General features: G+C 34.9%; 1 protein-coding gene across 1 annotated transcript in view; it reads right to left on the minus strand.

The window, feature by feature from the left end:
• Window positions 1-3,215: 3,215 nt before the first annotated feature.
• LOC145260357 (transforming growth factor-beta receptor-associated protein 1-like) overlaps window positions 3,216-16,095 on the minus strand; it is a 90,221-nt gene continuing 77,341 nt past the window's right edge. The window contains exons 20-22 of the mRNA XM_080118289.1: window positions 11,830-11,902; window positions 10,267-10,457; window positions 3,216-4,246 (exon numbers count right to left, since the gene is read on the minus strand). Coding sequence (XP_079974415.1) covers window positions 4,105-4,246; window positions 10,267-10,457; window positions 11,830-11,902 — 406 coding nt within the window. The 3' untranslated portion in view covers window positions 3,216-4,104. The remainder of the gene's footprint in view (window positions 4,247-10,266; window positions 10,458-11,829; window positions 11,903-16,095) is intronic.

Here is a 16,095-nt window from a genome sequence, read left to right on the forward strand (position 1 = left end):
AACAAAAAAAGAAACCCAGTTCACTTCTTTTGAGTCAAAAAAACAAATACTCGAGCTGAGATCGAAACCGAAACCTTAAGACAATGAATCAAGTACGATAATCATTAGACCAGCTTGCCATGATCTTGAAAAAGTGTTTTAGTTGACAAACAGATAAAGATCCGATGACCCCCAAGTACCAACTTTTCAATTTTGACTCCTTAGCAGCACTTTTTCTGGATGAAAACCAATTGAAATGTTTCCAACATGCTGAATGTTCTATATACTAAATTTCAAGCCTGTAGATCAAAAATTTGTCGAACACATATGTTCGGAAGTGTCCACACACATTCTCACTTTTATAGATATATAGATTATCAATAAATATATACTAAAGAGAGAGAGAGAGGAGAGTAGGAAGAGGAGAGAGAGAGAGTAATGTATTTTGACATCACTATGTAAACCTACTAATTCCAAAATGTTTTCATAAAAATTTGTGTTTGTTTTTTTTGAAAACACAGCAGCAGCCATAATTTGGAATTTCCAAATAATTAATATATATATATATATATATATATATATATACAGCAAATACTAACCGAATGTGTCAGGGGTCATCTAGTGTACAGATGAAAGGTACACTCTGAGCTAACTGTATATTCTATACATTTTTATAAGGCTGTACATTTTGATGTTGAGCAATGTAGTCATAACTATGACAAGACTCATTTTATTCTCATGGTTTAGTTTGGGAGTTATTGCGAACAGTGATCAGTCGAGAAATTGTGTTACTAATTATATGGTGTTCAAAAGGCCATTTATATCATTTAATGTTATCAAGATCTGCACACATCTCTTTATGTTATCATGTAAAACGAAGTAACTAATTTTTTTTTTCATATTTATTTCATTCACGCCAACTCGAGTATGTATGTATGCATGTCCAGAGAGAGAAATGGGCTGGACAAAAAAGAAAGAAGGAATGAGAAGAGGGAAGAGAAAAGGGATAAAAGTTATGTCACACTTTTACTCTGGCCAATTCCAAGTAGCCCTGCTAGTATATATATCTAATCAAGTACAGTATATATAATTTTTGGTCTACAGACTTGAAATGTTATATATAGAGAATTCATGGTTGTGGGGCAAATTCGATTTGGTTTTTAGCTGGTAAAAATAGTTGCTAAGGGATCAAAACTGAAAAATTAGAACTTTTCAGGTGTAAGTCGACTTGAAGTGCTTGTCTATGCATGCACAAATATACATTTATACATTAAAATTGGTTAATTTTTAAAGAGTTGATATCCACCTGCCGTTAGTGCAGATAGTCATGAATAATGCAAGAGTGCTAAATGTTTTGGTTTCAATTTTAACTGACGATACCCAAGTCATATCTTTTTTAACTGTTGAAAATACTACTATATATTGAGTACAATTGATGATTGTTAATAGTAAATTGGCTCAATAATAATACAAAATCTGCATGAATTAAAATATCGTATTTAAGCATGTTTTATGACCAGGCAATGCTGGGTAGCATGCTAGTATAGATATAACTTAGCTTAATGAGGTTCTTTCAACAAAACATGTTTCTATGTGACTTGCTTGCCATATATTTTCATAGTATAAAGCTCTACCATCATATACTGAGTACTATTGAAGTAAATACTAAAACATATATTATTTGTTATGTGTATATATATATATATATATATATATATATATATATATATATATATATATATATATACATACACACACACCTGAGTTTATATAAAACTATGCAACCAACCAGTATATATAACTTTTTCTAATCGATTAAGTAGAAAGAAATGTTTACCACATTTGAACAAATGAGGGAAATGCTAGATTTCTCACATTCGAAAATTGCAGGTGAAATGAGTCAGACAGATTTTGTGTCCAGTTGATGATTAATGACTCATTTCAAAGCAGAGTTTGCTATTCGCATTGCTAATCAAAGATGTGTCATGCATTTTTAAATATTATTTAGTAAAGCAATGGCCAAAACAGCAACAGCAGTTCAAACATTTCCTCTTATATATATATATGAGAAGACAGGATTGAAATAAAAAGAATGTGGTCAAGAGTGGGAGGAGGTGAAGTAAGAGGAAAAGGAGGGAGTAGGAAGAAACATAAAAGAGACAGAGAGAGTGTGGGAATATATATATATATATGAGAGAGATGGTGGAAGTGGGAAAAGATGCAAGAGAGAGAGAGAGAGAGAGAGTGGGAAGAGACGAGAGAGAGAGAGAGTGGGAAGAGACGAGAGAGAGAGAGAGTGGGAAGAGACGCAAAAGAGAGAGAGAGTAAGAAAAGACGCAAGTGAGAGAGAGTGGGAAGAGATGCAAGAGAGAGAGAGAGAGTGGGGGGGAGACGCAAGAGAGAGAGAGACGCAAGAGAGAGAGAGTGGGAAGAGACGCAAAAGAGAGAGAGTGGGAAGACATGCAAGAGAGAGAGAGAGTGGGAAGAGATGCAAGAGAGAGAGAGAGAGTGGGAAGAGATGCAAGAGAGAGAGAGAGAGTGGGAAGACATGCAAGAGAGAGAGAGTGGGAAGAGATGCAAGAGAGAGAGAGTGGGAAGAGATGCAAGAGAGAGAGAGAGAGAGTGGGAAGACATGCAAGAGAGAGAGAGAGAGTGGGAAGACATGCAAGAGAGAGAGAGTGGGAAGAGATGCAAGAGAGAGAGAGAGAGAGTGGGAAGAGATGCAAGAGAGAGAGAGAGAGAGTGGGAAGACATGCAAGAGAGAGAGAGTGGGAAGAGATGCAAGAGAGAGAGAGAGAGTGGGAAGACATGCAAGAGAGAGAGAGTGGGAAGAGATGCAAGAGAGAGAGTGGGAAGAGACGCAAGAGAGAGAGTGGGGGGGAAGAGACGCAAGAGAGGGAGAGAGAGTGGGAAGAGATGCAAGAGAAAGAGGGAAGAGATGCAAGAGAGAGAGTGGGAAGAGACGCGAGAGAGAGAGTGGGAAGAGACGCAAGAGAGGGAGAGAATGGAAGAGACGAGAGAGAGAGTGGGAAGAGACACGAGAGAGAGAGTGGGAAGAGATACAAGATAGAGGAAGTGGGAAGCGACACAAGAGAGAGGGAGTGCGAAGAGACATTGGAAATCTTGAGGGGAACTTATATAACAAAGTCAATTTTGAGAAAGACTGGAAATAGACGGAAAAAAATCAGGAAGAGTGTGAAAAGGAAAAATGAAAGAAAAGGAGGAGAAAGATGTGGAAATAATTGAAGAGGAATGGTAGTAGTAAAAAATATATGGTAGCAGGAGGATGGCCATAAGTAGAAGAGAATTCTAAGATATTGATAGAAGACTAGAATTTTGGGTAGAAAGAGACTAAAAAAAAGAGTAGGAGAATATGTAAAGGGAGGAGGAAATAGGAATGAGGACAGGGTGGGGGAAAGAAAGACTAGAATTTCAGGGGAAAGGGGAAGGAGGAGGTAAATAAAAATAAAAGGTAGCATGGTTTATTTATTTTTACGGCATATCAACTTTTTAGGGTTATTTAATACAAGACTAAAAAAAAAGGAGTGATGCGTGAACATTTAAAGAGAGTAGAAAAGAGACAGTTTAAATCAGAAGAAAGGTGGTGGGAAAGACTAGAGTTTCAGGTAAAAAGGGGAGGAGGAGACTAAAGAAAGAAGTAGGAGGAGAATGAGTGAAAGAGAGGAGTAGAAAAGAAGAAGACGTGGAAATGAAGAAAAAAATGGAAAGACATTTTAGAGGAATAATAATGCAAATAAATAATGAGAAAGTAACAAAAGTATGAAACGCCTTCCAAAGTTCCAAGAATGGAGGCATGAACCAGAAACGTTTTAGACAGGGAAGTAAATTTTTTTTTTAAAGATCAGAAGCAATCACCATTGTTTTTTGGTTATAACAGATGCCTTGATGCTGGAAAGAGAGAGCATGCAGCAGCATTCTGGATTTTTTCCATGACACGGTGTTCCGAATAGGAGAGGAGGGATGAGAGGAGGAGGAAAATCAAGATGAAGAAGATGATCTGCCAAGTCTTTGTGCTCAACCTTGAGCGGGTTCTTGCACGACTTGACCTTGACTTGTTAGCTTGTGTGGAGGCTGCCATAAAGAGACATCAAAACGGTTTGGATGTCAGGATTTTTTCAGGCTGAACAGCTTTCCCGTCACAGGACAGACGTTTTTGTTTTTAGCACAGTGGATGTGGGTAATGATTCCGTTCGGATATCGCAGAAAGGTGGAATCATGAAAAGCGCGGTTGCAAACAGCACACAATCTACAAGGAGACAAAAAACAAAAACAATTGCTTAGACTAATAACATAAAAACAGTTTTCGATAAAAATAACACTTTTTCCTATTTACTTACCTCTCCATGAGGTTCAACACAAGTGTAACAGTGGATATGGTGCATGTGTAAGAAAATCAGCAACAGCCATAGGATAGCTGACTAGAGAAAATATTAGTAGCAGCAGCGGACATCTTAGCACATATGCAAATTAAGCAAGTGTGCGCGCACTGACATCATGGAAAAAAAAGGCAAAAAAATAAAAAACAAGGCAAAAAAAAACGCAAAAAAAAAAAAAGGACAGCACATGATCAAGAAAAGGTATGTGTGCGGTGGGAGAGAAAATGTACCACGTGGTTGAAAAAGCAGAAAAGCAAGCAATGACAAAGACATGTGCGTGAAGAGGCGTCACGACATGTTCAACAAGCGAGTAATATTTTGAAACACAGTGAAGTGTGTTAGAAATTACTGAAATAAATTCGTTTTGTATTCACCTATAAAAAAAAAAAATGCTGAGCAGTATGTTTTTATGTCCTTCCTTGTTTGTTTCTGTGACGGTGCCAGACAACGTGTGGGTCCAATAGGTTTGCTATGTAGCGACATGGTTAAAGCGCAACAGTCACATTAGACAAGGTCAGTTTGTGGGGAAAATCTAGCTACTCAAAAAGAGGCACTCTAGATTGGAACAAAAATAAAAGTTACCTCAATCTAGAAGAATTTCTTCTAACATCAGAACAGATACTGCACTTTGTTCCAAAAGAACAAATTTGGATTATTCGAACTGCTACTCTCATCTCGGTTGTTATTTGACAACATTTCATGCAATATAACCTTTGAGCTTTTTCTGGTTTTTGTCAAACTTGAGAATGTAGACAGAATTCCAAACACAACCATTTAATTATTCCATGGGGGTAGATCGTTCTCGTTCTTTAAGCCATGCTTACATAAAAATGTTAATTTTTCTCATTCTTAGTAAGTGCCGCTCGTAATAGAGAATGAAGCTTCAACCTTTGGAAGAGTGTGACTTAGAACTGAGTGTTAATCAAGGCGTTTGGGGGTTCTGTATCAGTTCCCAAGTTCCAAAAGATGCACCTGAAATAGGTCCGAAGTTGTATTAACTGAAATATTGTGACCCAACCAGCTACAAAGGTTGGAGATTGCCCCAAAGGGGGGGTTAAGGAGGGCTGAATTAGAGCTATGGCTAAAAATTGCCCCAGAGGTTGACTGATGAAAGCTGAATTAGAACCTTTTATTTATGTGACGATCCTCAGGTATTGTTGAGTAATCCTGCGGGTTAAAAAGAGAAACGGCTTGCTGATATAAAATACATTTCCTTTGTAAAGAAAAAACTAAATTTGAGAACATTAAACAATATTGTTTTGGAAAATGTTTTGATTAACCATGTTTTCATTAGGAGGTGACCTTTTAAAAGGTCACGGCCAAGAGGCGACTGGTGCATGAGAAAATAGTCAGTGGAAATTTTGGTCGCTGACAGAATTTCACCTAGTGAATAGGCAGGGTGTAATGTGACTAATTATCCAATCAAGGCGAATCATAGTATGATGTAGCAAGCAAGGTTTAGTCTGATGGAAAACCCCATCTTGGTCAGATCTTCCCCAACACCTCCATTTAAAAGAAACCGCAGAGCATAGAAAAATCAATTTTTGAGTTTGAGTCAGAAGTTGGCAGTTTTGAGTTGAGAGACCACATTGTCATCCACCACCCCACATGAGAACACCATTGACTGACTAATCGATAAGTGAGGAAAATCGGTTGTCGAAAACAATAAGTGGCCCCATTGAGTGACTATCGAATACTGCGAAAAAGAAGAAAATATAATCAATATTTTTATTTTTCCTATTAATAAACTGCAGAATTAATCCTTATAATGAAAACTAAAACCAGTGTCTGCATCAATTATTCCTCGTTAACTTGCGAAGTAACTTCAGAGACAAAAAACATATTTAGTGATCTTTTTCAGTGAACAACGAACAAGAAAGTGGGTCGTCCACCTACCACATCCAGCATCTGGACAGCAGCATCATATTAACCTTGTCATCGTAGAAGTGGCTGAAACTGCGCTGTTGGATTTCTGTGGGTGTTTGAACCGAAACACCTAGAACTTCACTTGTAACCGAGTGTAACTGGGCACCTTAGTGTTATAGTTAGTGACCGGTCGGCACTTATATTAAATATTGTCAGAATAACAACTAAGATGAGAATAGTAGTTCGACTAATTCAAATTATCAATCCTCATTTTAAAAATTCTGATAACATAATTATCTTTTGGATTGCATTAAACAGAAATCTTTTTTTATCCATTGAAATAATTTTAATAAAATGGTTTTATTTATCCATGGAAATCATAATGATGAGATTCGCATCCGTCTATGTATTCATCTGATCACTACTGAAACAATAGGTGAGATGAGAAGTGATGGAAGGAGGTGAATAGACAAGAAGGATGAATTAAACTGCGAGTTCAAGCCCTGACTATTACAGTGTGAACATACTTCTATATGTGTGATCGTCCACTTGTCGACTTTATCTAAAGTTTTTGCTCGATTCCAACACCAATCGCAGTGTCAATCATTTGGTTTTAGTATTGCAAGAGAATTCCAAATAAAATCACGATTCTAGTTAAAAACAATTAAAAAAAGTTTTGATGTTTTGACATTACAATGATGCTGTTTTGTTCCACTAAACAACAGCAAATCAAATCTTTTAATATGATCGAATCCAAATACAAGTCTAACCAAACACAATTCCTTTTGAATAAGACTCTGTGAGATGCACATGTTAGATTATGCTGGGGCGACATCGAGTTACTTTGGTGGTAGTCGATTTCAGAAACTTGACTTTTATTATTAAAAGTTATGATGTTAGATAAAAGAACATTATTATTGTCGGTTTGTCGCAGAATTAGTTACGTACAAAGACAAATATGCTAACAGGTTTTTGAAATTCGTAACAGGTTAGTAAACGAAAGAGTAGGAATGCGACTTTGAGAAATTAATTTTAAAATACTCAAATAGGTTTAAAAAAGAACAGATCAAAAACGTGATTAAAAGTCACATATTAAAAGATGGGAGTTGAATTATGTGATAGCAACCGAGAGTAGAGGTATATACAAAGTTAGTCAGAGGTCAGTATAGTTAGAGAGACGTGAGAGATGGAGAGTTGGAGCGTTGGAGACAGGGTCAGCTAGTGACAGGGCTAGAGCCCTGTACAGCAGAGGAAGCAAGATCTAAAGACGCGCACAATCTTCCAGTGGGAAAGCATTTGGGATAAAAGTTGTCTGAAAATATAACCAGAGACTCCTGGTTGTCTGAAAATATAACCAGAGACTCCTGGTTGTCTGAAAATATAACCAGAGACTCCTGGTTGTCTGAAAATATAACCAGAGACTCCTGGTTGTTTCTTTGGCAGAAATCTTTTTTTGCAGCTGTTTCATCAACTGAGACTCTGATGAATGAAGGTAATGTTTTTCTGTTTGGCAGAATGAAATTCCCAAGAAAGATGTTTCGTCCCTTTATTGTAAGGAACTGTTTGTTTATAAAATGTTATATATCCTGTTGAAACTATATTTACATGTGTAAACAGTTATACACATCGACAAGGAACATTATGAAACACTAGACGACACAGAGATACATTATATACATTCTTATATATATATATAGACCTTATATACCCAACAGCATAACATATGGTTACTTTAGTGCTGTGCTCCCCTTGAAGGGAGTACAATATACACTTTCTGGTTACTATGTAATACAAAAAAAACAACAACTGATCTACCTTGCAGGAATAAATGATGATGATTGCAACGTCTTGTCAGACGAGTGCCACTCCCTAAGACATTTAAAATCCATGAGCCCAAATGTCTGAGTGAGTATCTATACAAATATGATGTTACAGAGTCTTAGCTTTGTACGACAGCTGTCTCTCTCTCGGTTCAAAATGTTGAGATCCAGCAACAAGCAAGAGCAAGATAGCCAGCAACAAATTAAACTGCAGACCAGCTTAATGCAGGTACTCGTCTTCCGCTTTATGGTTTTTTAAATCAGAGATTTGCTTCTCCTAGAAAGGTTGCCTTCACCACGGCTTACGGGAGCCCTCTCTACCCCAATACACATATACACACACACAAATATACACGGTGCTAGTTGGCCGTTGACCCAGAAAAAGAGTTCATTCGCCCTTTGGAAGGTCTTGTTTTTAATCCTTCAGGGAGACTAGCCGCCCTCCTCACCAAACAAGTCTGGTGGGGGAACCAGTTTAGTTGCCGGTGACCCGACCATGAGGCAGGTAGTACTAGGTTACATGGTACCAGTAGCATATGACATGACCTGACAGGAATAAATACATACATACATGCATGCATACATACATAAGTTTAAAGAAGCGTTAAACAATGTAAAAATAAAAATAAAGAATGCAGTTTAAATTCACAAAAGCTAAATCAACCTATCGCAGACTTAGCATCTACATAATCTCATATCTAAAAAGTTTACAATTCTAAAATAGAATTCAGCTAAACGAGGATGCAAAAAAAAAACCTTAACTAAAATTATTAAATAGACTTTGCACTTGCATAAACCAACATCACAAAAGTCTACAATTATAAATAAGAATTCAACTATATAAGGATAAAAAAAAGAAAACATTAACTAAAATTTTTAAAAATAGAAAATGGGGATACTCAGTTGCCTGCCATGTAGCTGTTTCAGAGATTTATTTATATATATATATATATATATATATATATATATATATATATATATGCTCCCTCTACCCTGCTAGAAAATTACTCATACCACAGTTTGTCCATGCATGAAGTCTGGAGCATTCACCACTAATTTCACACTCTTAGACATGATCCAAAAATGAATCTCAAATCAAAGAGATACAGCACTATTGGCAAAGTTCCAACCTCTGTCCAATCACCGCAATGTATTTGTTCTACAAATATTTTAATGAAATGTGCTCTAACGAACTCATAGCACTTGTATCCCCTTAATGTACATATCCGTGGCTAACCTGACAAACAGCAAAATGCCACCCCATCACCACTGAAGTTCCTAAATGCCAGAAAGCCTTCTACTCTAATAGTTTCCTTCCTTAGACTAATAGACTTTGGAATTCCTTTCCTATTTCCGGCTTCTTTGACTACTAACATGCAGACATTTAAATGTAGTGTAAACAGACATCTCTCCGCAGTCTCCTATTCGACATGACCCGAAATAGTAGCTCCTTATATCCAAGTAGTAATATGCCCTTGTTTGGAGTGAAAAAGAAAACAAAAATGATTACTCGTCTGTCTTATACTATATGGTATAAAACTGGGTGATCATTTTACATTAAATTTTTTTCGTAATGTGAACCCCATACTCAAAAATATTAAATTTATTTTTTTTAGACATTTCCATTCATGTTGATGTGTGATTACTGCACAAAAAAATTGAATCACATTTTTATTTTTATGCTGACAGCATCGGGACGAAGAGATAACATTTGGTTCTGTTTAGAATTCAAACTAACAAAAACTAAGACAAAAGTCTTTATGATTTACTCGCCACAGAACGAAGATGTTACATTCCAAAAATCATATACATCATGTCAATTGATCGAGTAGTTTTATTTTTAACTAAGAAAATCAAGTTTTATGAGTAAGCAAAAAGGGATTTTTTTGTACAGCCATCTTGCAAAACAAAGGCAAATAAATCCACAATAATTTAAACTTGCAAGAGCAGACTTATAATTCTGATAATTTCACATGAATCTCTTTGAATAGTTTAAAAATGATTTTCTTCATAAAAAACTACTTGATCAATTTATGTGATTTTTGGAATATGACATTTCCGTTCCGTGATGGGTGCACACTTGTAAAAAATTTTCTACATGTTTATTTCTTTTTATTTAGGTTGAACTGTAGACTTGCACCTAACATTTTACTGGGACTGTTAACTTCTTGACCGAATTTCTCCTTTTCTTATTGCAAACTAACCTTTCTTCAGTAATGGAGACGGACTCTTTCTGAAGCTCAATGCACTTATGTTTTATCTGCAATGTTTCCCACCGGGCCAGCATTCGTTCGATCTTTTTTGTGCGACAAAGGTTCATGCTCCGACGGATTGAGCGTGACAGGAATTGTGAGAGCACACCGATTGACCAATTTTCTGGAAGCAATTGCAGCACCTAAAAAAAAAACATACGAAAAGAAATGAAATATTTGGAATTCATTTTTCATGAATCATTTTTACATGATAAATTAAGTGAACATATGGACTTCAAACAATATCGGATGCAAGGATTATTAGTGTAAACTGTGCATTTGACATGCTGTGTTCAAAGCCATAGTTTAGTAATGCTTTTTAAAAATGTACGAAACCATCTAATGATGAGCCATTTCACTCATGCTTACAGAGTTTAGCATAACCCTCAGCCTAAAAAAAAGATATGATACAAGATACCTCAAACATCACAATTAGTGATTACACTCTCAAGGCTGTCAAATATTTCAAAAACCTCAGCACCAGCATCTCCGACAATCTCTTCCTGAATACAGAACTCCACAAACATTCATGAAGCGACAACAACCATGGCTTGCTTAATGAAGAGAGCCTGGAGCAACAAGATACTGCCTACCAATACTAATATGAAGGTGTAACAGGCCTGCGTGTTTAGCATGTTTCTCTAGAACAGTCAATCATGTGTCTAACTTTTGGGAGAGAATAGGTTCAACACCTTTTACTTGTGTAAGTCATCAACCCACCACTACCAGGCTTGAAGAAATGTTACGGCGATCAACTCAAAATCTGGCCAAGGACAGTGAAGCAGGATGCTGAACTGATTCTGAGCCCTCACCTGTATAGGGTCTGTCATTGGAATTGTGAATAGCTTACGCTCATAACAGAAGCAGCCTTGAATCGCCTGGCCAGCCAGTGTTTGGGACGTGGTGAACTTTTGGAAAAAGCCGGCTCAACCATTCCAGAGTGAATGCCACAACCATGATCATGACTTGCATCTCAAGAGAATCTTAGGAATAACCTGACATAGGATCATGTCTCAAACAAGAGTGCCCTTGATTAGGTGGACATTCCAAGCATGTCCACTCTGCTCACTTAATGACAATTCCTGTAGCTTGACGATGCCAGGTGAATGGACAATGAGTGAATTCCAACGGGAATTCTATACGGCGAACTCACAACTGGTTCCAAACCAACAAGACCTTTTCTACACTACAAAGATGTCTGAAAGTGAGACCTGAGGGTAGATGGTGTCGATTCAACAAGGAGTTTGTGGCTAAAAATTGCATCCATGTTCCAAAATTACAGAGAAGAGAAGTGACCAACAATGGAAAAAGAAGAGTGAGCACAGATGACAGAAAGCTGCAACAGACCTCTCAGAACCAGACACCACCTGCAGCAACTGCACATCTACAGCAGATACTGCAATTTGCCAACAGATGAACCTAAGGTACAGAATTTCGTCTCCCAAGACAAATTGATGACAGCAAAAGAAGATTATTCATTCAAGAAAAAAAAAAAAAGAAAAAAAAAAGACCAACCTTGACTGAATCGAATTCTGCAACATTACTATTTAATAAAGCAATGGCTGGTGCTATTAAAGTGTCCCTTTTCCTGAAGAAAAACAAAATAAAATCAAATATACTTAAAAAAAATACAAGAGATTTAAAATGCAGAAATAAAATAAAAACATATATAAATAAATAAATTATTACGTCTGTAATGTGCTGATCTAATAGAAATTTAAAGATATACAGAATACATAAGTGAATGCTTACCCTTTCCAAGCACTTAACAACAAATAAAAATCAAATAGATAAACCGAATCATAGCCCCCCCACCTCCCAACCTAAGCGAACACCCAATAAGTCAAGGCATACTTATCAAGAAATCATCCCACCGAGATGCCAATTTAAAGAATCCCCCCTCCTCCTACCCTCACATATCTCCCTCCCCCTCCATGTATCCCTATGCCCTCAGCCACACCAGAGATGAACTTCCCAGACCCCCCACAACCACCTAATGTCCTTAAACTCCAAAACTAAAACATTACCAACATACCAAGCACCCCCTCCCACCTCTCCCCCTTGTTCCCTTCCTCTTTTTCCATTTTTCTCTCACACCCTTCTCCTGACACCACTTACCCTTTCATTCCACCATAAACGAACATTTCTGTAAAAGTCTGAGGAAGCTACATGACTGCCAAAAAACGGCCGTGTAGCCAAAACAAAAATGTAACTTAACAGAAAAATATGGTAATAAAAATAAAACGTATATATATATATATATATATATATATTAGTCCTCGCGCGAAAGAGCAGGACACAAAATATTTTAAATAATAATAATAGAATAACAATAACAAAGACTTTCGCTGGCGAGGATTACTATTGACCGTAACCAGTTATACAGTCCTTTGAAATTTTCATCTCTATTTTTTTTGTTATGTACTGAATATTTGTTAATGAAACCTATATGAAATATGTTCCTTATTAAATTTTAAAGATTTTCTATTCTGAAAGAAGTTTTAAAAAATTTAATCTAAAAAAGTTATTTTAATGTTTTTGTTAAAAAATTCAAATTTTCTCATTATTCAGATCTGTATTACAAAGAGGGAGTTGCAAAAAATGAGTTGTGGTGTGAGAAGAAATACAAACTGAAACAGAGAGAATATTCAGACCTGTAATAATACAAAGAGGGGTTGCAAAAATGAGTTGTGGTGTGAGGAGAAATACAAACTGAAATAGAGAGGAGAGTTTTAAAATATAATCTTAAAAAGATAAGATACAAGTTAGAAAAGCATTTCATCCAAGGCATGAAAATTGTTAAACAAAATGTTTTTACTATAGGCTTTAAAAATAAAGGTACAATATTTAATTTGAAATTTATTTATCTTCAAAGTGCACTTTTATAAATTTTACAAAGTAAGGTATAAAAATTTAATTTAAATTGAATAAAAAAATTGCCTTGGATTTATTTTATGTAATGTACATTTTGTTGCAATTTAAAAACATTATCTTTCATCTAGCAATTAATGATATAGATATAAAATTTTCAATGATTTTTTTTTAAAGTGCAACAGAATGTACATTACATAAAATAAATCCAAGGTAATTTTTTGATTCAATTTAAATTCAATTTTTATACCTTACTTTGTAAAATTTATAAAAGTGCACTTTGAAGATAAATAAATTTCAAATTGAATCTTGTACCTTTATTTTTAAAGCCTATAGTAAGCACGTTTTGTTTAACAATTTTCATGCCTTGGATGAAATGCTTTTCTAACTTTATATATATATATATATATATATATATATATATATATATATATATATATATATATATAAATTTAAAGGAGATAAGAACAATAGTCTAAAGAGCAGCGTGTATTTTAATGTAATAGTAAAATTACTACTTTAATTAAAATACAGGGAAAGAAAAAGTGCTCGTTGTAATTTAGATATATAATAAGCTCGATAGGTCAATATCCTAGAGCTAATTTAATATTTAGTAATGTGATTGATAATTTAAAAATCAAATTATAATTAAATTAAAAAGCCGTTTCATAAGAAGGAACAACAACAAAAGCAATAATTTGTACGATCGTTTCGGAAAACAACTTAGTTCCTGATTTCAAAAGGCAAAAAATTAAAAGGTAAATATTTGTATGTATATTTTTATGTATATATATGTATATGTATGTATATATATGTATGTGTGTGTGTATTTTTATATATATATGTATGTGTATTTATGTATATGTGTATATGTATATATATATATATATGTGTATGTGTCTGAGTTTTATTAGAAAAATACTATTATAATATTGTACTTAAACCAAATTTAGATTTATAATTTTACTCTATTTTATTTCTATCTTTAATCCATATTCATTTTCTTAACAAGTTAAATCCATACCTTTATTTTAATTTTTTCCAGATACATCTGCCTTACTTTTAATGCTAGGTTTATTTATGGTGTATTTTACATATACTAAAAACCCTTCCCAATATTTTGCTGATGAGGAAACTTTGTTTGTTAACAACACTATATGTAAAAATTATTGTCCGTAACTTGATGTCTACCACAATAAAAACATTGTTTTCCGAAACGATCGTACAAATTATTGATTTTGTTGTTGTTCCTTCTTATGAAACGGATTTTTAATTTAATTATAATTTGATTTTTAAATCATCAATCACATTACTAAATATATATATATATATATATATATATATATATATACACACTAGCATGGTGACCAAATATTGCCTGGGATTGAATGATGATCAACAAATGTTTCACACTCCTGTATTTTTATTGTTATCGAAATTGGTGGTTGCCCATTTTTTAATCATATCGATTGATTGTCTGCTCTAGTTGGGGATGCACCATGGTGCATCGGGAGCAAGCTCACATGCCTCTCGCTATGACTTATTTCACAATACATTGCAGTCTATATTGCACTATAGAGAACCTACTATTGATTTTATAAAATTATTTCTACATATAACGGCTTGAATTAAAGTTTAAAATGCAAAAAGTCAAGTATCATGCTTCAATTGTGCTCTAAACAGAAACATTTATTAAGAACATGCCCCTGTCATATAAAAGAACCTACTGTCAATTTTATATATCAAGCCTTTTGGTTTGTGTGGTAATAAAACTTCTCAAATGCACTTGTGATGTTAGGCTGTGTAAGGTGTTAACTTTGGTCATAATTGCCTGTTCTTTATTTCGTCGAGTTATTTCGATTATTGATACTTATCGAATACATTCTGATACAAAACCTATCTTAGAACACTGCTAGGCACATGAAGTTCCTTCGCGTGAAATTTCATAAAAATCAGCCCAGCTGTTTTTGAGTTCATAGGGAATGAACTCACAGCAGACTCATGGATAAAGTTCCTTTTATAGAATAGTATATATATATATATATATATATATATATATATATATTAGAAAGTATGACATGATGAAAACAATACTTAAATAATGATATTAAAAAAAATGAATATCACGTTTGAAAGAGTAAAGATGGAAAATCAAAACAATCTGCAAAAAAAATTAAAAAGTGTGCGTTTTATTACATGCATTTGGTTGGGAGAAGAGGAGAGTGAAACACGCATAGTGTAACACAGTGTTTGTCTTTCCTGCCACGCAAAAAATGAGAGAGAGAGAGAGAGAGAAGAAAGGGTTGGAGGTTATGAAAGAAAAAAGAGAAAAGGAAGAAGAGAAAAGGAAATTAAAAGAATAGCAGCCAATAATTTTGCTTTTTGCTGTCATTTTTTCGGACAGATGATTTGTAACTTTGGATTGTGAAGACGCTGACAGAGATCAGGAAAATGATTTGGAGAATCTGGCTTAGAGTTTTGAAGCAAAAAGTTGAGATTTTGGAATTATGGGAATGTGAAGAGAAAGGCTAGAGGAAAAGAAAACAATAAAAATAAAAAAAAATACATGATTGAGAAAAAAAGGACATGTCTGAAGCACAATGAGTGAAATTATATGCAGAAAATTAAACTTTAAATGATGGACAATACGTGCTTTACGTTTTGCGGACAAGGTTCAACTTCCGTGAGAAAAAATATTTTGGATTATTATTTGCATTGAATATTGCATTATGGTATTAAATGATGAATTAAAGTTATAAGTAAAGCACCTCCTCCCTCTGCTAGGAGACCCTTGGGCAAGGTCGAGTACCCATTTAGCCACCCTCGATCAGCGTATGTGAAATCATGGCAGGCAGGTGATGGATGAACTGTTGAGCAGCCTGATAGTGTCTACTGGAATTGGTCAACTGT

The sequence above is a fragment of the Euprymna scolopes genome, chromosome 36, assembly GCF_053919585.1.
Source record: "Euprymna scolopes isolate OS-2025 chromosome 36, ASM5391958v1, whole genome shotgun sequence".
Lineage (NCBI taxonomy): Eukaryota > Metazoa > Mollusca > Cephalopoda > Sepiida > Sepiolidae > Euprymna > Euprymna scolopes.